This window comes from Sylvia atricapilla, chromosome 25 (assembly GCF_009819655.1).
Source record: "Sylvia atricapilla isolate bSylAtr1 chromosome 25, bSylAtr1.pri, whole genome shotgun sequence".
Lineage (NCBI taxonomy): Eukaryota > Metazoa > Chordata > Aves > Passeriformes > Sylviidae > Sylvia > Sylvia atricapilla.
The window spans coordinates 5,479,202-5,506,649 of NC_089164.1; the positions used below are offsets into that span (position 1 = coordinate 5,479,202).

A 27,448-nucleotide genomic window follows, 5' to 3' on the forward strand; every position below is an offset into this window, starting at 1 on the left:
GTTTTTTGACAATATTCTTCTGACAGACAGTGTCTTAAGCACCAAAAACAGATCAGTGCAGAGTTACCATGGGCTGCCCTGGGTGCACACCCTGTCCTACACGGAGTCCTTCACCAAAGCAAAGTGCCTCTCCACTGTAACCACCACCATACAGACCAGCTTTTATCCTGTCAGCAGCACAGGTACCAAAACTGGAATGATACAGAGAAGATCAGCATGGTCTCTGCACAGGGACATCACAGAAATTTGTGGAACATGCCATAATTCTTTTGACTCTGAGGTTAGCTCAGCTGGCTAAAGTCCAGTGTTAATAGCATCAACTTTGTGGGTGTGCTCCCTGTAGGGGCCATTCACTTCAGAGCTGGGCATGAGGATCCTTGTGGGTCCCTTCCAACTCAGAATACTTTGTGGCTATGTCTAGATGAGCTTCATCTTTGAACAACTAAAGGAACTAAGCAAAAAGTGCAAAGCAATGAAGAGTCAGGTCATGGAGGGGACACACCCTTAAGTTCTGCTTTCCTCTGTGCAGAGTCCTGGAGGTGCCATACGCCTACCAGTGCTGTGCCTACGGGAGCTGCAGCAGCTTCTTCAGGGTGTCCAGCCAGTGGAAGGCAGAAGACATGAGCCCTGAGGAGGAGGACCCCCACAAGAGGACCTTGGAATTGTTCCCAGGTCACACTGATAACCACTGTGAGTAACAGGGCTGAATGGTGATCGGTCCCTGGGCAGGGCTGTGAGCTTGGGTACAATCCTGCATTTGCAGGAGTGGTGCCACTGTCAGAGGTGACACCTGCCTCAAGGAGGGCAGGCTGGGCCTTCTTCAGCACAGGTGGCCCATTGTTTTGAACAGGCTCCATTTGGTGACCCTGCAGGGAAGAAAGAGTAAATCTGGCACATCCAAACCTTCACACTGTAACCAAAGGAGCTGGCAGCCCTCCACAACACGGACATGTTTGTCAGTTTGGCCTTGCTGGCCATGGAGGGAGACTGCTCAAGGCACTGGAGGGTGGCTGAGGCTACCTGGGACAAGTGGGCTTGGTCATTAGGCTTCTGGGCAATGTAGAGCCTTTAGCAGGACCTCAGTCTTTGTTCTTACATTATCTAGAGGAAGGATCCTGGGATTAATCTGAATAAGAAAATGAACTCAAAGACCTGGAATATCCTGCTGACTGGAGGTACAGAGACCTGTGTGTATGCCACTTTTATGCACACTCCTGGTGTTACAGCGAAGGTCAGGGTTAGGTGTGACAACAGGACATGTTTGGGGACACACAACACAGGGACTGGCCAAGGCAGGGAAGAAGGAACTCCATGGTCGAACAGCACTTTCTGTCCAAGAGTCAGTTTATTTGGTGGTCTGAAGTGCAGCACTGCACAGGCTGCATGAGGCCAGCTGCAGAAGGCCAGCAGAGCTCAAGGCATCCCTGCACTCCCAGCCCCACTGCACAGTAGCAGCTCCAGCACAAGGCTGGTGTGATCCCTCTGCAAGAGAATCTCAGAATAGCATAAAGAAAAACATGAAACCCTTTGCTTCCTCTGTAACTGCTGGAGAGTGCAAACAGCATTTCAGGACACAGCCTGGACACTGCTTCTATTTATATCTTGGTGTAAATACAGTGCACATCCGAGGTCTGAGACGTCCTGTAGGCAAATCCACATGGTAGGTGGAGAGAAGGCTGCACCCCTGGAGAGCCCCTGACTCACCTGTTCTCAGGAGCACTGAGCATGCCACAGCCAGGGGCTCTGCTGTGTCCTCCCACACGTGAGCAGGCAGGACTGGATCTGGAGGCAGACTGACACTTTGTCAATCTGACCAACACACTTAGTGACACAGCCAGCAGGTGACCCACAAGCCCTGTGCTCCTGCTCCTGTGCTGATCCTTCCCAGCCTAAGAATAATCTTCGACATGCAGAGTCCAGCCAGAGGGTAGCAAATGGGATTCCTACTGGCCTGATGTGGCTCCAGGAAGCACGGTAGACTTGGTGGTGACACTGGCCAGACAGCACAGAGGAGTCACATTACAGTCATTGCTGCAGGATTTTATTCTGAGCCAGGTCTCTTTTTCCATCATTAATGCAGCCCATACTGCAGCAGTCCTAGTGCAGAGAGTTGTGGGGTTTGCCCAGCAAATTACAGCATTTGTGGAAAGACCTAGTTTGTAACAAGGGGCCACAGACCTCTTTTGCTTGGTACCAAAGCCTTTGATGTCCCAAAGGATGCTCTCACCTGGCCCTGTTAGCAAACCAAAACCTACCACAGGGTCTCAGGCTTCCAGGACAGTCTCAGCCTCATGGATGGTGTGTTCATGAGGTGGTGGCACTGAGGGGAATGCTGACTGGTTCTAAGACATGCCAAATTAGACTACTTGCAGCTCATAAAGGCTCCCATTTTCAGATGTTAAAGCATTGGATCTGTTTTGAAATATCAAAGCACAGAGGTGCAAATGCAAAATGCACAGGAACATCATTCTTTATGATGTGCAGCTTTTGCAGGTGACTCTCCAGACCTCCAGCAACAGGGTCTGCTCTTGATGATAAGGGGTTTGTGATATTGCTGTTTTACTTAATTAATCATTGCTTTATTTCTGTCCCCTGTGCTTCCATTCTGATGGCCATTCTGGTGGTATTTAGCTGGCTTATATTAACCTTGTAACACTTTCTCATTAAAGAGGAAAAAAGCTCTCAAACATTCCTTTGATGCAAGAGGGAAAGTGGTCTGCTGAAGGGAAAATACCTCAGGGCTGTGTTGCAGCAGGGTCCAGCCAGGCTTGTCAGGGCACTCGGATCGTGTGGGAGAACTTGTGAGAGGGACAGGGAACACTTCCACACAGCTCTGTCCTCAGCCTTGTGCATTGCTTCCAGTCCTTCCCAAACAAGTCCACAGGACCTCAGGCTGGGTAGGGAAAGGCAGTTTGTCCCAGGCAGCCATGCAGGGACAAGAAAAGGCTCCCAATGCCCAGCCCTGCCCTGCCTGCCTGTGGCTCCTACAGCCTCCTCTGCTTCCATATCCAGCACCCATCCTGCAGCCAGGCCCTGCACCTGAGGGGCACCTGACTCCAGACACAGAGCACACGTGGTGCCATGGACTCCAGGGCCAGATCAGCTCTTCCCCATCTTTCCAGGGCCCCGGGTGCCTGGGAACCAGCCCCACCACCCGAGTATGTCCATTTGCATCTGAGTAACAGCCACCTGAGGCCCAAAGTAGTGTGGTCAGTGTACATCTCATCATTCTGTCACCTTTTCAAAATGGATATTGAAGGTTTCACTTCCAGGACTTTCTCTGTTTGGGATATCATAGAATTCTAGAATGGTTTGGGTTTGGGAAGTACCTTGAAGCTCTTCTTGTTGCCCCCCTGTCATGGGCAGGGACACCTTCCACTGTCCCAGGTTGCTCCAAGCCCCATCCAGCCTGGTCTTGGACACTCCCAGGGATGGGGCAGCCACAGCTTTTCTCCAGCTCTCTTGGAGCCCCTTTAGACACTGGAAGGGTCTCTAAAGCCTGGGGCCTTATCTCCTCCAGGCTGGGCAATCCCAACTGTCTCAGCCTCTTTGGATTACAACTGGCAGTGTTCAGCCCCTGCCCCAAGTCTGTCCCCTGTGGCTGAGCAGGAACCCAAAGAAGGCTCAGGGGCCTGTCCCCAGGACAGCCCCCAGTTCCTCCCAACAGTGGCTTCAGAAGAGAACAGGAAAAGCTCCTGGGGCACTTCCATCACCACCCCAGCACCTCTCTTTGGGAACTCTGGTTTGAGGATAGAAAGGGATGTATTCACTTACGAACACTTCCCTGTGTTTGCAATGATGGAACAAAGCTACGGGAAGTGAGAAGGGAGCACACGCACACAGTTACCCTGGGCAGTGGGACACTGCCTACCCCAGCCAGCACCTCCAGCAGCTTGTACAGTTATTAATGAACTTCTGCAACACCTGGCAAACCCTGCCCGGGTCCTCAGAGACACACTTCTACTTCTGTCATCAAGAAAGCTACTCAAGACCCAAACCAGGACCTGTCCTGACCCCTTGCAGCCTCCCCCACCCCCACGCTGAGGAGAGGGCAGGACCCTGCAAACCCTGGGGACTGCCCTGGCTGAGACAGGACTGAGGGAATGAGCAGACAGCACCAAGGGGAAAAATCATCCAGCCCAATGTTTTCTGTTCTATCCCTTCCCCAGCAATTCTGCTCCTGTTCCTCCCACTTGTCTTTTGGTACAGGCAGCTCCTTTCTCACGGAAAGGGCAAAGTGGGTTTTCCCATAACACCTCAGAAAGTCGAGGCACCTCAGCAAATAAATAACAGCTTCTTCAAAATCAAGGCAGCCCACCTTGCTAGGACACAACAGCCATTTTCCTTTCTCCACAGTTCCCAGGCTGGAGAGGGGCTGGTTTCTAGCAGAGAGAGGTATATTTTTCACTTTGAATCCCACTGTGCTGACTAAGGATTGCTTTGTAATTCCCAGCAGACTCAGTAGTCCAGGCAAAACAAAAGATGATCCTTCATTTCATGAAAATGTTTAACCTGGGCTTAAAACTAGGTTTTGAGAAGAAAATGGATGGCACAGGTTACACTTTCCCAAGGGCTGGGTCTCAGCAGAGCACAGAAAGAGCAAGCCTGTGTCTGTTTTATTCGGGTGTCGTGACTGCACATCACAGCCTCCGCACTGTGGCTGGAAAAGACACTGGAGATTTATAAGACTATAAAATACAAAGATGAAATATTTTTCCATCCCACTGTGAGTGTTTCCTTGCCAGGCTCCAAAGCAGCAGTAATATTTCAATTCTTACACAGACAGATTTTTAAAATGACCTTTTTTTCCAAAGCTCCCTGAAGCTGAGAAAGCCATGAAGCTTGTCAGGAGGCACTAAAGATAGCATGTTATTTGTCATCATCCTTTAATCAAATAATCCCAGTCACATTTTCAAACACAGGCAGGGAGCATGGCTCATGAGAGGCACCACTTCTAAACAGATTAGACGTGTAAATCCCACTCAGATCAGCCTTATCTTCAGCACTGTGGAAATTTGCCTTCCTGGCCAGTGTCTAAGCTGCCAGGTGCACACCTGGGCTCCAGCACCAGCCCATTCATCCAAGAGAGAGGTCATCCCACAGCCACAGATCCAGATCTCTGGCTACCAGGCTGTAGCAAGAACAAAACCACATCCTTTCCCTTTCCTGCCGCTGGCAGAAAACCCTCCCGAGATCTCCACTGGGAGCTGGAGGCTGTGCTGGTGCCATGGGTGGGACCGGGGCAGCAGGACAGCAGCTGTTCTCACTGTGTCCCAGTGCTGTCAGCCAGCAGGGCTTTGGGAACAGCAACAAGGGACAAAGCAGAAAAGCACATCCTGGGTTAGACTGAGAGGATGCCATTCACCCTAGTGACGACCTACACTGAAAACACAGCTGAGGGCTTGGCCCCATTCTCTTCCAGCAGCTTCTTCTGCAGCCAGGGGGTCTCTGCCTGACCCTCAGCAAGCCCCAGCCTGGCTCAGGGTGCAGCTGCCAGCATTTCAGAGATGCTGGTGCAGGGCTGGGCTCTGCAGCCTGGCTGCACAAACTCCATGGATGCAGAATCTGCAGCCACAGGGACCAATCTGCCCTCAGCAAACCCTGGGAGCATCCACGATTAAAAACAGGGCACCACAGTCCCAAGATTTTACAGGGCATAAAATAAAGCAATAAATGTTGTGTTCCCTTGTCTCTTTACTGCTGAACTGTTTGGTGGTGGTGGCTGCTGATGAAAAATTTGTGCTGCAAGAAGAGGCTGATGGCTCCCTCTGAACAAAGCCCCAAAATCCCTGTTGATGAACAAACATTGGACAAGGCCTGCCCAGAAAGCTCCCATGGAGAAGATGCATTTGAAGGCTTTGTGTTCTGTAACCACACAGGCTGGAGTACTTCTTTACTTTTAATAAAGAGTGCTGGGAGGAGGGAACCACCATCACTCAGCTCTGGGATCTGTGACTCTTACACTCCAAATGTTGGGAGTAACCTAAAACCAGAGGGGCTGGCTACACTGCAACCCACCAACGTTTACAAGATCTTCTCCCTCTACAGCAGTGATTGCAGGGGACAAACTGTACACCAGCAGCTACTTTGAACTTGCAGGCTGGGAACTGGCTGGGAACTGGCTGGGAAGGTCTGTGTGGAGGACAGGCAGCAGGAGAAGCTCCTGGCCCAGTTTGTCCTGATGGTTCTGCCTGCTCTTATCTGAACCATTTCTTGTTCTTTCCCCCCCAGATGACATAGATGCAGATGATCTTCAGCTGGACCTTGAGGAATCTAAGCTGCACCCCACTATTCAGTGCACACCAAGCCCCGGTGAGCAGCCAAGAAAATCCTTTGAACAGAGTTGGGATCCTTTGAGCTTCTCTAAATCCCCAGGATCCCCCACGAGCTTTCAGATCAGAAACCTGATGGGTTGGGCTTAGGCCAAATGGGGGACAGGTAAGAAGTTTTCTTCTCCCTGCTGGATGTAGCTGCCCTCCTAGGAGGGGAGGCCCAGGTTAGGATAAGCCTGATCAGGAACCCGAGGTATCACCAGCTCCTCCATCCACCAACCTGCTGCCCTCAGATCTGGCTCTCCTGTTCCCTTGCATGATTTACACTTGGCTTTGTGTCAGCCAGCCTGAAATATTGCAAGGCAAGGCCTCGTCCTTGATGTCCTGATCACACCTATGGCACTGCAAACTGCAGGGATCCTTTTCTGTTTCCTGAGGAAGGGAGAGTAGTGAGGCACTGGACTGCACATGCTGGTTGGGGCTTGAGGAAGTTGCCTTCTGATTTTGCCCCTGTTCATAGCTCAGTGGGATCCTACACAAGCACACCTGGAGGCTGAACAGGTCTGGTTCCAGCCAGCCTGCTCTGGGACACTGGCAGGGACAGAGTTTTTACCAGTTGTTCCACTGAGTTTGTTGCAAAAGGAACAAAAATATTTCAGCTGAGGGTATGTCCTGCTGCCTGGCACTCTGAGCTTCACCTCCTTTGAGATGAAAATGATTTCTCCATTTCCTCCAATTCTGTTTGCTCTCTACCTAAAAATGCTGCCACCCTGGTTTTGTTTTTGCTGAACCACTCACAGAAACATCCCAATCTCTCCCAGAGGCAATTTTATGCCCACGCCCACTCTCTCTTTCCCCACTTTCTTCTTTTTACTTTGGCAAAGAGCTTCCAGACCAGCCCTCTTTTTACCCCTCCATGACCTTCCCTTACTCACTCCCCCATCCATCCACTTCTTTCTTTCTCCTGATATCCTTCCATATTCTGCCTGCCCAGACCTCTCTGTCCCTTCCCTGCCACACCAGCTCCCTCTCTCTCTCCCTCATGCCCAGACACTTCCCCTCATGCTGCTCATCCCCTCTGTGCAGAGGCCATTCCCGCAGAAACAGACACCTCTTAGCCAAGGTCTTGAATGTACAGACAGAGGTTGGCAGTGCCAGAGCAGGGTGCAGCATCCTGGCAGATCTCCACACCAGGGGGAGCATGAGAAGGAACAAGTAATGGTAGAGGGACCCAAATGCCAGGCTGACACCAGGAGTACTGGGAGGTCTGGAGTCACGACTTTTTTACATTTTAGGAGCACTGACCAGTTTGTTGTTTCTTACATTTCGTTTTGACCTCTCCCTGCACCTTTTTTCTGCCCTAGATGAGATCTGAGAGGATGCCAGAGGCACTCCAGTGTGGGGACAGGAGCACAGGGGAGAGCCAAGAGGCAGCTGTAGAGGAGGGTGGACAATGTCATATTTTCCTTGCCAGCACTCACATGGTGGGTGGGGCCCTGAGGGGGCTGGGACTTGGCCACCACTCAGAGCAGCACCACTGGAGAGAAGCAGTGTCTGCTGGGTGTAACTTTGGGGTTTGTCTTCCAGGTCCCTTCAAGCCCTGTGATCACCTGTTCGAGAGCTGGATCATCCGCCTGGGAGTCTGGCTCATCGTTCTGGTCTCGGTGCTCTGCAATGGGCTGGTCATCCTGGCTGTCTTTGCTTCCCCCAGCTACCTCTCCCCGGTGAAGTTCCTCGTGGGCTCCATCGCTGGGGCCAACATGCTGACGGGCATCTCCTGCAGCATGCTGGCCCTGGTGGACACCCTCACCTACGGCCACTTTGCCCGATACGGCGCCAGATGGGAGACGGGTGTGGGCTGCAGGGTGACAGGCTTCCTGTCCGTGCTGGCCTCCCAGACTGCCATCTTCCTGCTGACCCTGGCTGCTGTGCAATGCAGCCTCTCAGCCTCCTGCGTGCGGGGCTACGGCAAGTCCCCATCCCTAGGCAAGGTCAAGGCTGCCGCCTGTTGCTGCCTGTTGCTGTCCTCTGTGGCTGCCGTTCTGCCTCTCTTCTCCATTGGGGAATACGGAGCGTCCCCTCTCTGCCTGCCATACCCCATCCCAGAGGGGAAACCCACCACTCTGGGCTTCACTGTGGCCTTGGTGATGACAAACATGCTCTGCTTCCTGACTATCACCGGCACCTACATCCGACTCTACTGCAACCTGCTGAAGGGGGAGTTCAGCGCTGTCTGGGACTGCGCCATGGTCAAGCATGTGGCCTGGCTGATCTTCACCAACTGCCTCCTCTACTGCCCAGTGGCCTTCCTCACCTTCTCCTCTACCCTCAATCTTTTCCTTATCACCCCGGAGGTCATCAAATCCGTCTTCCTCGTGGTCCTGCCCCTGCCTGCCTGCCTCAACCCCTTGCTCTACCTGCTCTTCAACCCCCACTTCAGAGATGACTTCCGCCTGCTGAGGCAGAAAGGGCAGGACAAGGGCAGCCTCCCCCAGTCCTGCAGGGCTGATGACATGGAGAAAAGCTCCTATGACTCCACCCAGGCTCTGGTGAACTTCTCCGACATCGACCACACGTGTGACACAGCTGATTCCCTGGGAGTGCGCTCCATCCTCGACAGCTACAGCTTCCCCTCCATGACGCTCATCCCCTGCCAGCAAAGGGTGGGCACCAGGGGGAAGGAGAGGGGCTGTTCTGAGCATTGTCCCTGCCTCACTGACAGCGAGGCACTGATAACTTCAGAGAGCCGAGATCTGTCGGGCAGCAACCTCCGGATAACCTTCTTCCCCTCCTCACCCACACCACCCTACACATCTCACTTATAAACCTCCTCAGAGCAGCCATGGGAACGGCCCCACAGCACACGCCAAGGGCCAACGCCCGTGCCAAGGGGCCAGCAAGGTGACACAAACTGCTCCCTGAAAAGCTCCAGTACAACCTGTCTACCCTCATCCCCATCATACCTGCCTGGGCAACAGGCACCACTCTGCCAGCTGCGACTGGCCGAGAAGGGCTCTGACTGAGCTCCAGACACTCAGGGTTGGCCATGGGAGGAGACCGTCCCTGTGTGAGTCTCACTTCTGCTAGGAACTGCCTGGAAGAGAGCCCCACTGGCTCAGGAAGTGGATCAGGGAAACCCTCCTCCTGCTCACCCTGCAGCATCACCAGCCAGGAGGAGCCTGCAGCAAAGCCAAGCTTGTCTTCTCAAGGCAGAGGCCTCTTGGCCAAAGCCACCACTCTGTGGCAACCCCTGGAAATGGCCAAGTGTGATGACGTGACCACCCACAGGAACCCTAAGCGTTGTCCTCTATGGCTCTCTGCAGGTCCCACACACCCCTGGAACTGGGCTGGTGCCTGTCTTATGCCACCAAAAGCAGCGTAGCCATGTGTACACCTGAGTTTTGGACCACTTCTAATTTGGGAATCCCCTCTCATTCACTGTTCATTCATTTAACCTCATGGGTTGGACACAACTCTCATTTCCAGCCAAGACCAGGAGCTGGGGATGTTCAGTCTTTCAAGCTGACCCATAATGTCTCACAACGGGTCTCTGAAACCCACAGCAGCCAAACCCAAACAGGTCCCAGAAAAACCCATGTGCTCTGCCTGAGGTTACCCCACAGCACCAATCCAAGGCACCCAAGGGCACACCAGGCCCCCTCCACCTTTGCCACTAACCCCATTCAAATGGCACAGCACACCTGGGGCACTCCTGTCTGTAGCCTCCTGGCTCCTGGTCAGACATGCTGAAAATGGGGTCTGGCTGTTGCCTCATTGTCCCTAAACCTCACTCATGGAAGAGGCTCATGGTTCCAGGTACATGTCCCACACACAGTGTAGCCATGTTGGGGAGTGCATGTGCCTTCTCCTATTTTAAGGCAGCTGGTGTAGAAGAAGAAAACAGAAATCAGCATAGGGGGATGGTGGCATCAGGAGGACACAGGCACTGGGAACAGCCTCAAATCCACTCCCTGCAGCTCAGGGATCTCCCAAATCCATTGACTCCATCACAAACCCTCCCAGTGCCACCCAGTGCAGCAGGGAGCCCTGTGCTCAGAGCTCAGCCCTGGGCAAAGCTTTGGTTCTGCTGATGTTACTGCAGCTGTTTGTCACTCATTTTCATGAGATAATAAATGAGCCCCGTTGCTGACCAGCAGCTGGTTTCTGTCCTCTTTCATGTGAGGAGCACCTTGGTGATTCTCTTGGCTGCTGCTGTGCCTTGGGTGTTGTCTGCATTGCCCGAGTGAGAGCTGGGAAATTGTTCTGTGTCCACGGAAGCTGACACCACCCTCCCAGGATCTCAGGAGGGAAGAGCCACATCACCCACCTTTACGCAGCAGAATTGTAGCACCAACTGCCTCTCCAGGTCCCATGGATCCGACTCCTGTGAGCTGTACCCTGTCATCTGCTGCTCAGGGGTTTGAGCTCATGAGCAGGACAGAATCTGTGGCATAAAAGTGTAAGGACATCATATAACAGGGTCTCCCATGCAAAGCCAGACTTATCGGCCAGAACCTGGCTTTGCTTCCCTCCTCTGCATTTGAGGCCTATGGTCTTATCTCAAGATCAAAAGCTTGAGAGATAGCAAGAAATCAGAGGAACAAGATCCAAGGACTAGAGAAGAGGGTGGGACCCCCAAATTTAGTGACAACATCCAAAGTTCTGCTACAATCTTTGGGTGGGAACTGTGGAAAACATGGCCTGTTGTGAGACTTGAATTCTGATCCAGATTTCTGATATCCTACACACATGCAAAATCAGTTTTCATGTTTGGCTTATTAAAAACACAGAGCCATTTTCTTCTGTGTCCTTAGGGCTGCTCAAGTGCACAGGATTAGGAAAAACGCATCCTAGGTCAATTTCCAGAAACAAAATGCTTCTTTGGAAGTGGGATCAACCTCCTGGAGCTACTCCAGGAAGGCTACAAAGCTGATTATAGAGATGAAGCATGGGGAAAGGCTGAGAGAATTGAGATTGTCCAGCTTGTAGAAAAGAAGATCCAGGGTGAACTAATTGGGGCGTTCCAGAAGGAAGTCTGCAAGAAAGGTGGAGAGAGACTGTTTACAAGGGCCTGGAATCACAGGACAAAGAGAAATGGCTTCAAACTGACAGGGAGTAGGTTTGACTAGATATTGGGGAAGAAATTCTTGGCTGTGAGGATGGTGAGGCCCTGGCACAAGGTGCCCAGAGAAGCTGTGGCTGCCCCATCCCTGGAAGTGTCCAAGGCCAGGTTGGACAGAGCTTGGAGCACCCTGGGATAGTGGAAGGTGTCCCTTCTCATGGTAGGAATGGGGTTGGATGAGCTTTAAGGTCTCTTCCCACCCAGAACAATTCTATGATCCCCAGCATAGTCAAATTCTCTCAGCGTATAACCTTACTCCATAAGGAAATCTCTAATTGGAAGACCCCCTAAAATAAACCCCACTGTCACTGACACAATGAGCATCATTACAAGTCACAGACTTGTCTGAAATCCCCTGCCCTGCACTGCTGCTGGTAGTATCTTCAAGCAGTCGCTGAGGTACCCAAATGCACACAGAGCAGAAGCTGTCCCCAGCAGAGGGTCATGTGAGTTCTCCAAGGGCACTGGGCCATCAGGGAACAGCCCTTCCTCATGATGGCAGCAGGAGCTGAGCAGTACCGTGGACAAGAGCAGCACAATGCTGCATGGCCAGTGGAGCAAGAATGGAGTCTCCAGCAGGTACACAGGGTTCCCAAACTGTAGGATGCTGTGCACAGCTCTTGTATGTGTCAGGCTGCCATGACTGGAGAGACTGTGGGGTAGAGGCAACAGATTCCTTTTGGGATTACACAAGTTACAGCCCTCATCCAAAGGGTCCATATACAATTTCAGCCTAGTAAATGTATCAGGTGGGGGTCACTGTGGAGTGGAGCAATGACAAAGAGTTACAGACACACCTGATGGCACTGAACACAGAGGACAGAGAGTCTGAGCCCAAGGCTGGCAGGAGTCTGGCACAGTCAGCTTGCCAGGGCTCATGCTCACCACCCAGGGAGCTGGCTGAAGAGAGAGCCCATCCCAGGAAGAGTCTGAGATAACGACAGGGTTGGTACATGTGAAAGCACTGCCCTTCTCATGAACAATTTCTCCAGGAAGCTGTGGAAAAGTCCACTGTGGCTCTGCATAAAAGTCCTCTTGGGTTGTGTGGGCTCCTCGATCAATGGGAGACTTCCCACATCCTCTTCTCCCAGATGAAGCAATAGCCAGCAGCCCTGCAGGTCCTGTCTGTGCCAGAGCCCAGACCAGGCCAGCCAAACTGAGACCCACAGCGCCTCACTCCATCTCCTCTACAGCAGATGCTGTCCATAGATGTGCTGACCATTACTTCCAGCTCAACCAGAATCCCCACTGCACCCTGTCTTCTGCCACACTGATGCCTCTATCAGTGTCCCCAGTGTCCCTGGAGAGTGTCCCCAGTGAGCCAAGGACAGGCTGCAGGGAACCTCTGGGGAAGGAGGGACTGAGAGAGAACCAGATCAACCCAAAGCAAACATGCTGTAAAGCACAGGAGCTTTTCCTTACTGTTCAGCAGGGAACCTTTTCCCATCAAGGGTCCCTTGGCTCCATCCAGGGAAGCTCAGTTGCCTCTGAAAGCCAGTGCCCATCTCCTGGCAACTCAATAATTGTCAGCCTCACAGAGAACAAAGCTACTTGGAGCACTGCCCAAAGCACCAGCCAAGATCCTCTTATCCAGCTCCCATGGGGCACAGAGCCCTTCCACATGTTGTGCACAGGCCAGGCAGGGGAAGCTGGTCATGGAGCAGAGATCTGCTCCCCAGGCCACAGCAGCCCCTCAGAGCCCATTTGCAGCAGTCACAGCCTGAAGCCCACTCTGAGCTGTGTTCCTTGCAGGGTTGCTAAGAGGAAAGGAGGGAGCATAAACACAGAGCAAGTTCTGTACTGACCAAAGAGGTGCCTGAAAAACAGTGAAAGTTTATGGATCTGCAGATGTGCAGAAAACAGAAACCAGCACCTTTCTATTGCTGCTGCAGGCCATAAATCCAGAGTATGAGCTCTCTGGAAAATGCTCATCAAAGCGCCTTTCACCACATCTCTAACAGTTACACATCTTTCCACCCTACCAAGCACTAAGTTCAACAATTATTTTTTAAAATATTTAAAAGTAAAAGCAATCCTATACCCCTTCATCTCCCTTCTTAGCAGCTGGTTTGGCCCTTACTGGTGCTACTCTGCCCACCTTTGGGCAGCTCAGCCCTCAGCCAGTTGGCGGTACCTGGAGGTGACCCTGCTGCTTCCTCAGGCAGCACATCCTGCCTGGATTAACCAGTCCCATGAACAAGCAGGAGTCACCTTAGACTGTGTCACCCACTTCTGGTCACCAACACAGGTGTGAAATGACCTCAGCAAGGCCAGAACAGAGGGAAATTCTTGCTCCCCATCCTCCACTAGCAAGACGTCATGAGGCCACTCTTTTGCCTCCTCTCTGCTCCAGTTAGGTGAGACCCTATCTGCAGCTGCCTCCACTTCTTGGACCACCAACACAAGAGAGATGTGGACCTGTGGGAACAAGTTCAGAGGAGGCCACTACATTGATCACAGAGCTGGAGCTCCTCGCTCTGGAGCAAGGCTGGAGAAACTGGGTGTGTTCAGCCTGGAAAAGAGAAGGCTCCAGGGAGACCTCAGAGCCCCTGCCAGTGCCTGAAGGGGCTCCAGGAGAGCTGGAGAGGGACTGGGGACAAGGATCTGGAGTAGTAGGACAAGGGGGGAATGGCTTCCTACAGAGTTAGATGGGATACTGGGAAGGAGTTCTTGGCTGTGGAGGTGGTAAGGTCCTGGCACAGGGGCCCAGAGAAGCTGAGGCTGCCTCTGGATCCCTGGAAGTGTCCAAGGCTGGGGTGGACAGGGCTTGGAGCAACCTGGGCTAGTGGAAGGTGTCCCTGCCCACGGCAGGGGATGGAACAAGTTAAGGTTTAAGGTCCCTTCTGACCCAAATCATTCGGATTAAATGCTTTTAAGTAGAGCTGGGCTGCCCCAATGTGATACGGCCATACAGTTCTGAGCTGATGGGGACACCCTGGAACAGCCCGAGTGGGCAGGAGAGCACCGAGGTGGTGGGACAAGTTGAAAGGGAGGAGGTTGAGGCCATTGTGGGCTGATTTTGGCTGAGAAGCAATATTGGAGGCAGAGGCCCAGGGGTGGCGGGGTGACAGGCACAGCTGCTCTGGAAGCCATTGTCAGGGCTGGGCACCTTTGAGGTTTCCCCTGCACGTCAGCAAGGCACTGCCAGGACACCCTGAAGGGCAGACAAGGCATGTTTGAGGAGGATTTTGGCCCTGAGGGACCCGGAAGCATTGTCTAGCAGGACAATGTGGAGGCAGTTTGTAGGCACGCTCAGATGTCAGTTCTCCCTTCGTCCAGCCCTCCTGGCTGGAGATGTGCAGCTCCTCTGAAACAAAGCCAACGGAGCAAGCACCCTACGGTATTGTTTTTTCAATCTTATTGTTTTTTCCACCAACATTGTGATTTCTCTAAGACTGGGCCATGATTGGGAACGCTTGGGATGGCAGCACGGCTGTGGCCACGGGAATGCAAGTGATGAGGAACAAACTGTGCATGGGATGGCAAAGTCTGGTACTGGCCTCCTTGGAGGCCAAAGGAAAACCTTGGAGGCCAAAGGAAAACAGACATTTTGGAGAATGCAAGCCCATCTTCAAGCCGGCAATGGACCACACATCGGGTCTAGCAGTTCAGACCTCGACAGTTCCAGGTCATACCTGAGCTACCAAGGGGTTAACACCTTGTGCCTGCTCTCCAGCAACACAAAACCACATTCACTTTTTCAGGTAATCATTTCCATAACTGTCCCTAGACTCCTGTTCACACAACATTTGCTGGTTTGAACTCCTAGAAGCAAAACTGAGGCACTTCAACTCAGCTTTTCATCTGTGAATATTTTGTTAGCTGTAATTCCTGCTGGGATCTTTTCCCTGCCATCCAGACCTAACTTTTCTCCATATGGACACCACACTCCCAGCCCTGAATCCCCACACACCTCCTCCTTCCATCACAGACCCAGAAAAGTGCTGCTGGTTGGTGGAGTCCACAGCAGGAACATCACAAGGACCAAATATATCAGCCTTTGTTCTCCAAGCAAAAGACACAGTGATCTTCAATCTATACTGCCAATGGTAGAGGCTTCCCTTGTGTCTCTCCATTCCATGGTCTCTGTCAGAGTTTCAAGGTGGAACAGTCAAAGATGGGCAGACTGGCACAGGAAAAAGTGAGATCTGATGGATGTTCTCACAGAGGGCTGCAAAAGACACGGGGTTGGACCCCAAAGAGAGCTGCAAGCCAGGGAAGAGCATGGAGCCAGAACCTCATGGCATCCTGTGCTGGGTAAAGGCCACATACAGCCAAGAGCTGGCTCTCCTCAGAGTCTTCAGGTACAAGCACAGTAAGTGAGGACCCCTGGGCTAAAGCCACACACCCATGTGAATTCTGCCTTGCTTCTGCTGGATGTTTCCCATAGGCAGAGGAGGTACAGGCACCACTTATAAAAGTGACAGCCAGGAACATGGTGCAGAGGAGGCAGAATTGGGAGGGGCTGAAGAGTTAAGAGCCTGCTCTGATTCCTCTGGCCAGTACACTCTCCTGTTCTGGGAAGTATTCCATTGGGAAGCAGAAGTATTCTTGGAAATATTCTGCTCAGAGATTTCTTAAACTTTGGATGAAAGAAAAGTGTGTGCAAACTCTCTCCATCTATCATCCCAGATATACAGCAAACTCCAGACCTTGCATCTTCTCTTTGGATGTACTGAGGATGAGACTGTACATAAAACTGTCAAGTGGGCACTTGGGAAAAATCACAGGAAAAGCTGAGTTCCCAGCGTGAAAAATCTGGAAAATAGTAAAAAGCTCCAGCTTTCTGAATGTCTCAAAACTGGAGTAACTTCCCTGCAACTGTCAGGAAGAAGAATCCCGCTCAAATACTGGTCAGTCACAAACTAAGTCAAACACCTCGACCTCTTTGGTGGCTCCACCCCCAAGACATACAGAGCTGAAAGAATTAAGGTTTGTCTGGGGCAGGGTAATGGGTAATGATCACAATGGTCACAATTCCTGTCCTAAAGTGCTCCCAGGGCACAGGTGTCAGCAACACACACACGTGCCTAAGGATACAGAGAGATGTTTTCTGAAGCACTTTGGTATTTACTTATGAATGGAAACAAATGCCCAGGATCAGCTGACTGTTTGTAGAGCCTCAGTGTGCAGTGAAGGATGGGGGGAGCTGGAGAATGCTGCGGCTGGCTCTTCTCTTTCACAGGTATTCCCTGCAATATGCCCCTTTTGCAGTGCCACAAGGAATCAAGCAGAAGTCCTCTCTCTCAGGAGTGAAGTTCACTTGGCCCCCCAGGACCATAGGTGTGTGTAAACGCACAGACAACAACCCAGAATTAGTGAGGACACTCTGCTCTTTGGGTATTGGCTGCAGGTGGGTGCAGCAGGAGCTGCACATTCAGGACATGGGTCACATCCATCTCTCCCATGCCACAGTCACAGAGTCCTTGAGATGCTCTTGTATTGCCAGGCTTTCAGTGGGAGTCAGGTGTAAGGAGAGTTCCCACCTCACCTGGTCTGAGGATGCAGAGGTCCTGCATTACCCACCTGTGGCAGGTGTTGTTCAGAAGCAGCAGGTGATGTCCCATTCCCTCCAGAAATGAGGAGCAGCAGTTCACGTGCTCCCTTGATTAGCCCGAATGGAAGAGCAGAGCACCCAACTCTTGACTGGCAAGAGCCAAGGCTGTCTGCTGTACTGAACTGAAGCTTGGGGAACATTTATATTCTCCCTTCTCTCAGCTGCCAGTACTTCTTCACAAGTACTTCCAAGTCATCATCTCCTCTCCCTCCTTATACTCCATATAATCTTATTCTTTCTGCTCAAAGGCTACCTGTCATTTGTCTTTTAAATTTTAATAATATCACTATTAACTATCAGACTTTTTAATGTCAGTGATTCTAGTGGGAAGAAACTATTTGGCATAGTCTGCTTTTAAAAATAAAGTATGTAAGTAATTATTATCCCTTATTCTTAAGAATATTCCACACAATTCCAAATGTCCATTAAGAATAATCACAAAAATCATAGAATTGGAATCACTGAAGCTGGAAGATGATCTAGTCCAACCTGCCCACTGAAGCAGGGTCAGCTGTTGTCCACAACAGTCTGATTTTCAATAACTCTATTGATGGGGAGACTCAACAATCCTCTGAACAATCTCTCTCTGTGTTTGACCGCCCTTGCAGGGGGGAAATGGGCCACTGAATAACCAAATCACGATGATTCCAACAGAAGCCGTTTATTGTTTACATCACATGGCAGATATTGATTCTAGGTCTACTGTCCATGTGGGCATCTCTGGGTTGGCTGAGCTGCTTCTTCATGAGGCAGGCACATCCTTCAGGACATCCAGTTGGTCAAGTGTCCATCCTCACATTGTGCTTCCCCTATCTAAGGTTTACATTTTTTGCAGACATTTTCTCAGGCTCTCTTCTTATTTTTGATCCTGTTGTTTTCTCTGTAACCTTGAGGAATTCCTGAGAGCTCTAACAACAAAACTGCAGGTGGTTTTAAAATATTACTCACAACTAGTTTGGCTGGTACATCAAAATGGCCTGTTATACAGATACATTGCTACATGTCCTCAGAGTAAAAAAGTGGGGACTGATGTTCAGATGGAATTTTCTGAGCTTGACATTGTGATTCCCATCACCTCTTGTCCTGTCACTGGCCAACACTGAGAAGAGTATGACTCATCTTCTTCAATCTTCTTCTTCGGGTATTCAGACACATTGACAAGATGCTCCTCAGCTTTCTGTCCACCAGGTAAAACATCCCAGCTCTCTGATGCCTTTTCACATCAGAAAAGGCATCAGAGAGCTTTTCACATCCCCATCTTGTACTGGGGAGTAAATGATCTTATGGGTGTATTTGATTTCAGGCACGTATATGCACACACACATCCAGTGACTTCAATAAGTGCGTATTACTCCCTTATTTCTATGTAAAAACACCTCAACTCACCCCAAAGTTCTGTAGACCCCATCCTAAACCGCCTTGTACATCATCCTAAGGAAGAAAATTGCTCCCTGCTGCAGGGTGTGGAGCTGGGCTTATTCCCAGCTCAGGCCAGAGCAGTAACCAATGCTTCCCAGCATGGAATGAAGGGATTAGGGATTTCTCAACAGTATCCAATACCATCTGTTAGACAGAGAACACAGAACTGAATCAGCATGGCAATCTCATCTCTCTTGTCTTTTCAGAGCTGTGGTTCTCACCTCCCAGACTGATCCAAAATGTTGGATTATTGCTTCATCCACAGCATCTCTACAAGTCCAGCTCCACTTGCCATAACTGATATTGCAGCACTGTGAAGTTTCACAATCTAGTTATGGCACTCTCATTAATAATTATTCACTAAAATGTAAAGGTGATACTGGTGGAACATCAGTGTTAGGGAACCAAAAGAAGTAGGACTAGAACAGCTTATTGTCAATGCCACCCTCCTGTCCTGACTCACCTTGCAGTATTTTCCCATAACCTTCATCCCCTTTTTTCCCCTTGATACCAAAAAGAGCCACAGATGCTCTTGCCTTAAACATTCAAAGTCAGACCAACTATCTATGCAGGAGCACGTGACAAAGGAGGAACATGCAAAGCTTCAATTTACAGGTGAAAGATGCCAGTTCTGCCACAAGAACACTAAAAGGAATCAAGTATATGGCAAGAAATATCCTTCAAGGCACTTCTGAGACTTACCAGTAACCAGTGAGCTCATTTTCTCAACATGCTGAAATAATCTGCTTTGAATTTAAAGCTTTGTTGTTGAAGGCACAGTGTGATGATGGCTGGGTGAAAGCTAGGACCCACCAGTCGTCCTCAAGGGTATAGTGCAGTGAATGCCACCTACACTGAACCACTGATAGTATTGTACCATTAATTATAATGTTTGAAGTCCAGAGAAGGAAAGCAGGCATGCTGTAACCAGGCCTATTGGTTACATGGAGAGTAATGGGTCATCATTTCACCATTAAAAAATCAAACCTGCTCTTTCATTACTCAGTGTGGTTTCCATCACCCAAAAATAACAGAGTGGAATGCTGGGCTACAAAAGTACTCGAACAGTGCAAAGGGACTATTCATTCATTTATGTCATCATCAGCACAGGGACTGTGACCATCAGGACAATTAGAACCCATTTTTTATTTATTCCTTTTCAAAGTGTTCTGAAATAAAATGCAAAATAAAGAGCAGGACCCACCAAGTGCCATGGGAGATGCTGTCGTCACAGTGCTGGCTTTGAAGGTAGTGACTGACACACATCAACAACAACCACCTAAACCAGAGGAGACTGGCCAACCACTCACATCACAGAAATATTATAAGATCCACTTCTTTACACCAATTAGGTGATTTTCCTTAAGTTCAAATCAAGTTGACAGCAAAGTCATCCTCAGAATAATCACACATTTTCCCCTGCTCCTGATAACAGCATTTTCTTTGCTTGGGGAGTTTAGATTCTCTGGGATATTGTCTCCCTTCCTTATCCAGCAATCTGAGATAGCCTCAGAGACAAAGAAATCTTCCAAGGTGTAGAACAGGACCCATGTTCCTGATTCTGCCTTTGTCCATCCCACTCCCAGCCTCACACTCAGGGTTCCCCACCACCTTGCAGAGGCACAGGAGGGAAGCAGAGGGAGAGGCATAGTTCATCTCATCCAAGCACAGTAATTGACCCCAAATATTGGGGAATAATAATTATAACAAGAACAATAATTTTAACACTTATGACTGAAGTGTACATTTTAGAAGTTGTAAGAGACAGCAAAGGGCCAGGAACTTGGTGAGTAGAGGCAAAAACTGGCTCCCCCTCTCAAAAAACATCATTCTACATCCATGTTTACACCACAGTGTAATTATTAGTGGAAAGAGCTGATCCTGAATTGCTGCTAGTCCAAGTATAAAATCCAGCAGCCGTTCCAAATCACCTAGGAAAAGTTTGAGGTTAATTCTCAACAACAACAGCCACTGTCATTGCGGATACTTTCCTGAACCAGGCAAAGAGAAGAGGATGGAACCAGATGAGTTGTTTTGGTGGCAATGACAACTTTTCCCAAAATCAGCTGTTCAGGAAACGACAGCCTTCAGCAACACAGCTAAAGCAACTGTAACACTGAAGGAATAAGCAGATGGTAAATTGACTCCAAGTCTGCCATTGAGGTTCAAGGGGTGCCCAGAAGTTCTGGCTCGTACACAGCTGGGCTCTTCCTCCCCTTTGCTGTACTGCCCCATGGAGCCAGTCAACAAACAGAAAAACAATTACACCAAAAATTCTGCAGTTGTTTTACTTCAAGGCCTCAGGGGGAAAAAGCCTTTTATGCTTTTAATTTTCTGTTTTTCTCTTGCAATTTTGCCAATTGAGTTAATCAATTAAAATAACTGGGTTATTTTCCTTGCCTAACCCCTCTAACCCACCTCTCCTCTTCCTTCTCCCACTCTCACATTTAGACCTTTATTTTCTCCCTTCCCCCCCCCCCCCCCTTTTTTTTTCAACTCCTGGTTTGGAAAATTCCACAGCTGGAGTTTCACATTTCCTTTTGTCACCACATTGGAGACATTTGAGGAAGACAGTGAGGGCAATGTCCCAATGGGCACAGTTACATTAGAGGCAAAGGGAAAAGACACATTAAGGCAAAGCAGGTTCTGGTCCTTTCCTGAGCCTGGTTGACTTTCCCCTTGCAAGGCCTTGCCTTCTCTGTTCATCCGCATCTCTCTGTCTTTACTACATCACTTCTTCCACTTGCATCTCAGTCTTGTTTCGGGGAATCCATTCTATGTACACTCCTCATCACCCCCCACACAGAATAAAATCACTTATAACAGAAGTCAAACTGCCCTGCACATCTGAAGGTGTCTGGTGTGAGTTGAGTGAGCAAAGCTTTGAAGAATCCAATTCTCTCCTTTGACCAGTGCTGAGCCCTTCACTTCAAGAAAGACACTGAGGTGCTGGATTGCCAGGGGAGGTTCAAGTTTGACATCAGGGGGGATTTCTTTCCTGAAAGATTTGTTAAGCACTGGAAGGGGCTACTCAGGGAGGTTTGGAGCCCCTGTCCCTGGAGATGTCCAAAGAACACGTAGATGCTCAGTGCTCAGTGCTCTGGGCTGGCTGACAAGGTGGGGATTTGGCACAGGTTGCACTCAATGACCTTGAATTCTTTTCCAGCATTAATGATTCTGAATAATGAATGAATAAGGAACATCCCAGAGCCCGGGAGGCTTGCAGGGAACGAGGGGTTTGACCTGACTGTGAGGCCTGTCCTGCCAGAGCCTTTCCAAGACATGGAACATTACTGGAGCAGGCTGAAGAGATCTGTGCCGCTAAAAACAGACAGGCTGGAGCCTTGTGCTCTGCAGAGAGCACAGGCAGGGATGGGGATGAAGTGACAAGGCTGCACCTTGAAGGGAATGGCAATTCCCAAGGGAACTCATGCCCATCACACAGAGGCTGGCCCTGGTCAGGGAACTCCCCTGTCTGTACATCCAGAAGCCACTCTGACTGTCATTATCCCATCACCTGAGCTGGGACCAAGGCCCCTCTGCAGCTGCACTCCCACACTCACGGAGTCACTGCAGATTTTCTCACCAGCTCCACCCTGGGTTTCCCATCAGAGGACTCCATTAGAGTCTCAAATGTCCAGATCCTTAAAAGAATTTAATCATGGTGCAATAGCTAATTAACAAAATAACAGCTTGAGCTGGGGCCTCTGAGGAGGTGCCCTAAACAAAGAAAACCCTGGGCTTTTATCCTGTCACAGTTTAAGGACAGGAAAGTCTGGGGGTCCTTGGCTCCCACCGTGTCTCTGAGTGTTCAAGTCCTTGGCCTGGCCACTGGACCCTGGGCCTTTGTTGTGCAATGGGTCAGCAGTTCACAGCCTCTTGCCTTGGCTCTGGCCCCCAGAGCTCAACCTGCAGCTCCACTGCAGCTGCCCCCTGGCCACAGGCACTGAATGGATTCTCTGCCAGGCCAATCCTGTCACCGCAGTGGTGGCTGCTCCTGAAGCTGAACTGGAGCACTGGTCCTTTGGATTCTACTCCCATCCCACACTGGACAACAGAAGACCCCACCTGTCCTCCAGATCTCCATGGAATGAGTGCACCGAGGTTAGGATTTTTGGAAAGCCCCTTCTCTTGCAGGTTTATCTGAAAATCCCAGTCTTCAAACAACAGCAGAACACAAAGTTGGAAAGTCACAGCCAGACACCACACATACTACACCATCACCTTCCTCATCCTCCCACATGAGCAAGAAACAGCAAAAAGATTTTGCATCAGAAAAGTTGTACTGCACAGGCCATTCCATATCTCCTCATCTCCCTTATCAATAGGCAGCTACAGATATCTCTAGCAGTCAGTATAAGGGGAGAGGGCAGAGAGAAAATCATAAAATCATAGAATGGTGTGGGTTGGAAGAGACCTTTAGGATCATCTACACAGAAGTTTGGAGAGGGACATCATAAGAAGTGTTGGAAAAGGAAAGCCCTTGAGGCCTGTGTTCCAGATCAGCTAAAGAACAGCTAAACCCCCTGGCCCAGGTCACTCACAGAACCTTACCCACCTCTACACAGCAGCTCTGGCAGGAGGTATTTCCTTCTCTAACTTAATTGAAGCTTCTGCTTTACCTCCCTCAAGTGCCTGCTCCTGGCTTCTGACATTTTATATCATCAGGGATCTCTTTGCCAGCCCTCAGCAGCAGCTTTCTCCACCTGAATACCTGCTCTGTCATTGCAGACAGAGCATCAGGAGGACAGACACATTCTCAAAGCCCTTTTTCCTCCTTCCTAGCAGCGTTTAATGACTGCTGTTAACAAAGTCTTGGGGAGCTTATAGCGAAGTGAATTTATCAATCAAGTGAAAAAGTGGAAAAAATCAGCATATAAAGTCCTTCATCCCTGACAGAGGGTCTGTGTTCCAAACACTAGCCCAGGGATCCAACTCTCACCTCTAAATGCCTCCCATATGCTCAAAACAACAGCAGAAATCGCAGCTGCCTCACCATGTGCACATCATGGGGTGAGATGCAGTTCACCTTCCAGAAAAAAGTCCTTCCAAGCTGAAAGGGCCTTTTTTCATATGACATTTTTACTCCAGAGAAAGTTTCTGAAAAGGGAAAAAAGAACCAACAGAACTTACCAGAAGATAGAGCTCAGTCAGACACAAGGAACAAAGAGCATTAGCTAAAGGTTGCTGAACTGGATGAGATTCCTCTTACCAGCCTTAGTGAGTCCAGGCCATTCCAGTTCAGGATGAACAGTTTCCAGATTTGAAAGGGAAAGAAGAAAAGAAATTGGACCTTGGCTAACCCAGGGCACCCAGGTAGCTCAGGCCAGGCACACACACTGTTCCCAGCAAGCTGGGGGCAATGACTCTCTGTCCCCTCCAATGTGGTTCTGCCCCTCCCCAGCCAGAAAACCCTCAAACTGCCCTCAGGCCCACGGCTCCTCAGTCCTGTGCCCCATTCTGTCATCCCAGCAGAAACGCCCCCTGATGTCACAGCTCTGCAGTGGCTGTGACTGCAGGACACACCGCACGGCCCTTCCTAGATTCTACTGCCGTCTCATATGGATCACCGGGAATTTCAGGGCCACAGTGATATCCCTGAGTGCAGGGGACTTGCCAGGTGATAACAGCCTCCTGCAGCTTTTCTCACACCCTTGGATCAGACAGGAGAGGCTCAGACCTGCAGACCAACCTCAGAAGCAAGACAGCTATCAAGCACAGACACGTTCAACCTTCTGGCAAAGCTCTGTGGGGGCTCTGGGTGCACACCTCCATGGGATGGACCTTGAGAAGTTAAAATAAAGAGGAGGAAAAAAAAAGAAAAAAAAGAAAGACATTTCTGACAATTCACAGTATTGGAGAACTTCATTTTCTGGTGAGTTCATTTCTCCTATTCAGAGTGATCTCTTATTTACCAGAACTTCAGGGACAGGAGGTATTGCTTATAGAAGAATTATGACTTCTACTGCCGATAGCCCCATAAAACTTTAAAGCACATGATGGCAGCAATCTTTACTGCATAAAAGGCCTCTTATCCATTTCCCACCCCAACAATCCCATCATCCAAAGCACAGTAACAGGCCCATTGCAATGCTACAGGCAAAAGAAAAACCTTTATGGTTTTCTTAATGAAACCTATACAAGGTGGGCATTACCATTCTAGTCTAGAAGAAGCAGGTGTTCAGAACCTAACAACAACAGAGAAGTCTTTACAGAAAAATTTTGCAGATATCAAGATTCTCAAAGCATCAACTCTTTCAAGGGTGCAAAGGCAGAGAAACATTTGCCTTTTCAGTTTTATTTCACTTCCATCCAGACCTTTTTTTTAATGAACAAATAAAATGTGAATTGGCCAAGTTCCATATTCCCTGAACCTTGTTATCTGACACTAAAACACGTATTGTTTTAGAAAAAACATTGTAAAGCATTCAGCATTGCAAAATATAGCTAAAGGAAGTTTCATCTGGCTCTGGTGAACTACACAGGGATTTTGGAGCACTATCCCTATGCAAAGAAAGCCTGTAAGCAAAATGTGTTAGTAAAAACAACAGTATCAGATAGAAAAATCTCTTAATGGCAATTTATGATTTTGAAATAATTTAGACTATCCCAGATGTGCTATAACAACAACCAGCCTGTCCAAAGGATCTTGGAGAGCTTCTGCACATGGAAAAATTAAAAATGAAAATAACTAGAACTAATATAATACAATACAATATTCAAAACTTATATACAAAATAAATTATGGAACATATACTGTCCTCAATAGGATGTTAAGATTAAATTCAAACACGACCCTTTATGCAGAGAGATAAAAGAAATCTAAAACAATTTTGGTCAGACTAGCCCTCTGGAAGACTCCAGTCTAATTCCCTCCCCACAGCTGAACTAACCCCACAGCCAGAACCTGCTCAGCACCTTCTCCAGGTAAGTTCTGAGCCCATCAAGGATAAAGATTCTCCCAGCTTCCCAGGAGCTGTCTCAGAACTACACCACTCAAGTGGGAAAACTTCTGCAGCAGAAATTCCCTTGCTGAAGTTGCCTCTTGCCTTTCCAACGTGCACCTCTGACATGGCCATACATTAGGCAGCAGCAGACAGCAAGATGTCCCCTTTGTCCTCCCTCCTCCAGCTGAAACCAGCTCTGTCAGCCTCTCATTTTTCCTGTGCTTCAGTCCCAGCCACCTGAGTTGACCCTCCAATACATCCCCATCCATGGGGAAGCCCAAAATAGACATAGCACATCGGGTGTGACATCCTGGGCAGGATGCACCAGACCCATCCTAGGAGTGTAGGGAAAGCTGGGGATGTTCCTGTGCATTACCCCCACTCTGGTCCTCTTGTTTTAGCCTTTTAACCACTGTCATCCTTCTCTCTTTATTACTTGTCCCATAGGATCACTTGGACTCCTAAGTGTGGCCCTCCAACCCTCCCTACCAGCAAGGGCATGGAAGGGAAATAGTACAGGTCATACACATCACAGTATTGCAGGAAAGAGACACAGACTGAAGGTTGGTTGTGAAATGGAAGGTCTCGATTTGGATGAAAACCCATGCCAGCAAGGTGAAGGCAAGAGGCAGAGACACGTTGGGTTCCAGAGTTACTTCCTCACAAGCCATCAGGGACATGCTCCTCCTTGGATGCCCAATCACAAAAGCTGAGTAGATTGGCCCAAAGTACAACACACAGTCACTGGGAGCAAAGTCAGGTATAAGAGGATATGAATCAGAAACAGGGGTTCAGTGTGTGGAAGAAGGTGAAAAGAGACTAGTCCTAGTGGCAGCAGCTCCAGTGCCTGCTATGGCAGTAACAGATGGGCTCTGCAGGAAGTGGCACAGCCCCACACCAAGCCCTAGGGACAGAACAATTCCCAGATCCCACAGCCACCAGTACTGCTTGGTGCTGCTGGGAGATCACCCCTCCCTTGTGATGTACAGCCCTTCCAGGGCTGGTGTTTGGGAATTCAGCCTCATGAAACAGGTCAAGGTCACGGGAGCCTTACAGCAAACCTGCCCTACAGCAGGAGGGACACGCTTCCACAGCCATCCTACCAAGAGGGGGATCACAGGTGAGCTATAGCTGCTCCCACATCCAAGCAAGGACACTGCCTGGACACTGCAATCCAGATGGATAAAGTGCTGAGCAACCTGGACACCACTGGCTGTCACAGTACAGCTGGACTGTAGCTGGGTAAGATAAATCTAATATACATAACAAATCCAATTCAGCTAACCTGGCTCGTCCTAGAAAAGAAGTAGAACAATGTGAACAGTGTTAGGACAGATCTGGACTCAAACAGGGACCCTCAGCCAACCCTGTTCAAGCCTAGATGCAGAAACACCACTGGCCAGAGATCTGGGAGGAGATCCCAACCGATCAGCTGGGAGATTCAAACCCCCTATAAAAAGAGCTGCAGTAATAAACTCTTGGCTGTTTGTTGAAGATGCTCAGTGAGTTTGTGTTGTTTTTGTCTCCAACCAATGACCCCTAATGTAATACACTGCAATACTCACGTTTCAGCCCAGAAACCCCTTCATATCCTGGACTGCATCAAAAGAGGTGTGGGCAGCAAATGAGGGGATTCTGCCCCTCTGCTCCACTCAGTGAGACCCCACCTGCAGTTCTCCTTCCAGCTCTGAGGATCTCAGCACAGGAAGGACGTGGAGCTCCTGGAGAGAGTCCAGAGGAGGCCACAGAGATGCTCCAAGGACCGGAGCTCCTCTGCTCCGAAGACAGGCTGAGAGAGCTGGGCAAATTCAGCCTGGAGAGGAGAAGGCTCTTTTTAGAGCCCCTTCCAGTACCTTATGGAAATTTAAGAGAGCTGGTGAGGGACTTTGTACAAGGACCTGGAGTAGCAGGACAAGGGGGAATGGCCTTCCACTACCAGAGAGCATGGACAGATGGGATATTGGTAAGGAATTCTTCCCTGTGAGGGTGATGAGGCTCTGGCACAGGTTGCCCAAAGAAGCTGTGGCTGCCCCACCCCTGAAAGTGTCTAAGGCCAGGCTGGACAGGGCTTGGAACAAACTAATCTAGTGGAAGGTGTTCCTGCCCATGGCAGGGGCTGGAACAAGATGAG

General features: G+C 49.7%; 1 protein-coding gene and 1 non-coding gene across 2 annotated transcripts in view; both read left to right on the plus strand.

Annotated features, from left to right (window-relative positions):
* The window catches only part of LGR6 (leucine rich repeat containing G protein-coupled receptor 6), a 145,589-nt gene extending 135,219 nt beyond the window's left edge, over positions 1–10,370 (plus strand). The window contains exons 16-18 of the mRNA XM_066335919.1: positions 530–690; positions 6,232–6,312; positions 7,860–10,370. Coding sequence (XP_066192016.1) covers positions 530–690; positions 6,232–6,312; positions 7,860–9,097 — 1,480 coding nt within the window. The 3' untranslated portion in view covers positions 9,098–10,370. The remainder of the gene's footprint in view (positions 1–529; positions 691–6,231; positions 6,313–7,859) is intronic.
* LOC136371739 (U6 spliceosomal RNA) lies at positions 165–268 on the plus strand. The gene has a single exon (XR_010745394.1). It is a non-coding gene; the product is annotated as a U6 spliceosomal RNA (small nuclear RNA).
* Positions 10,371–27,448: the final 17,078 nt, after the last annotated feature.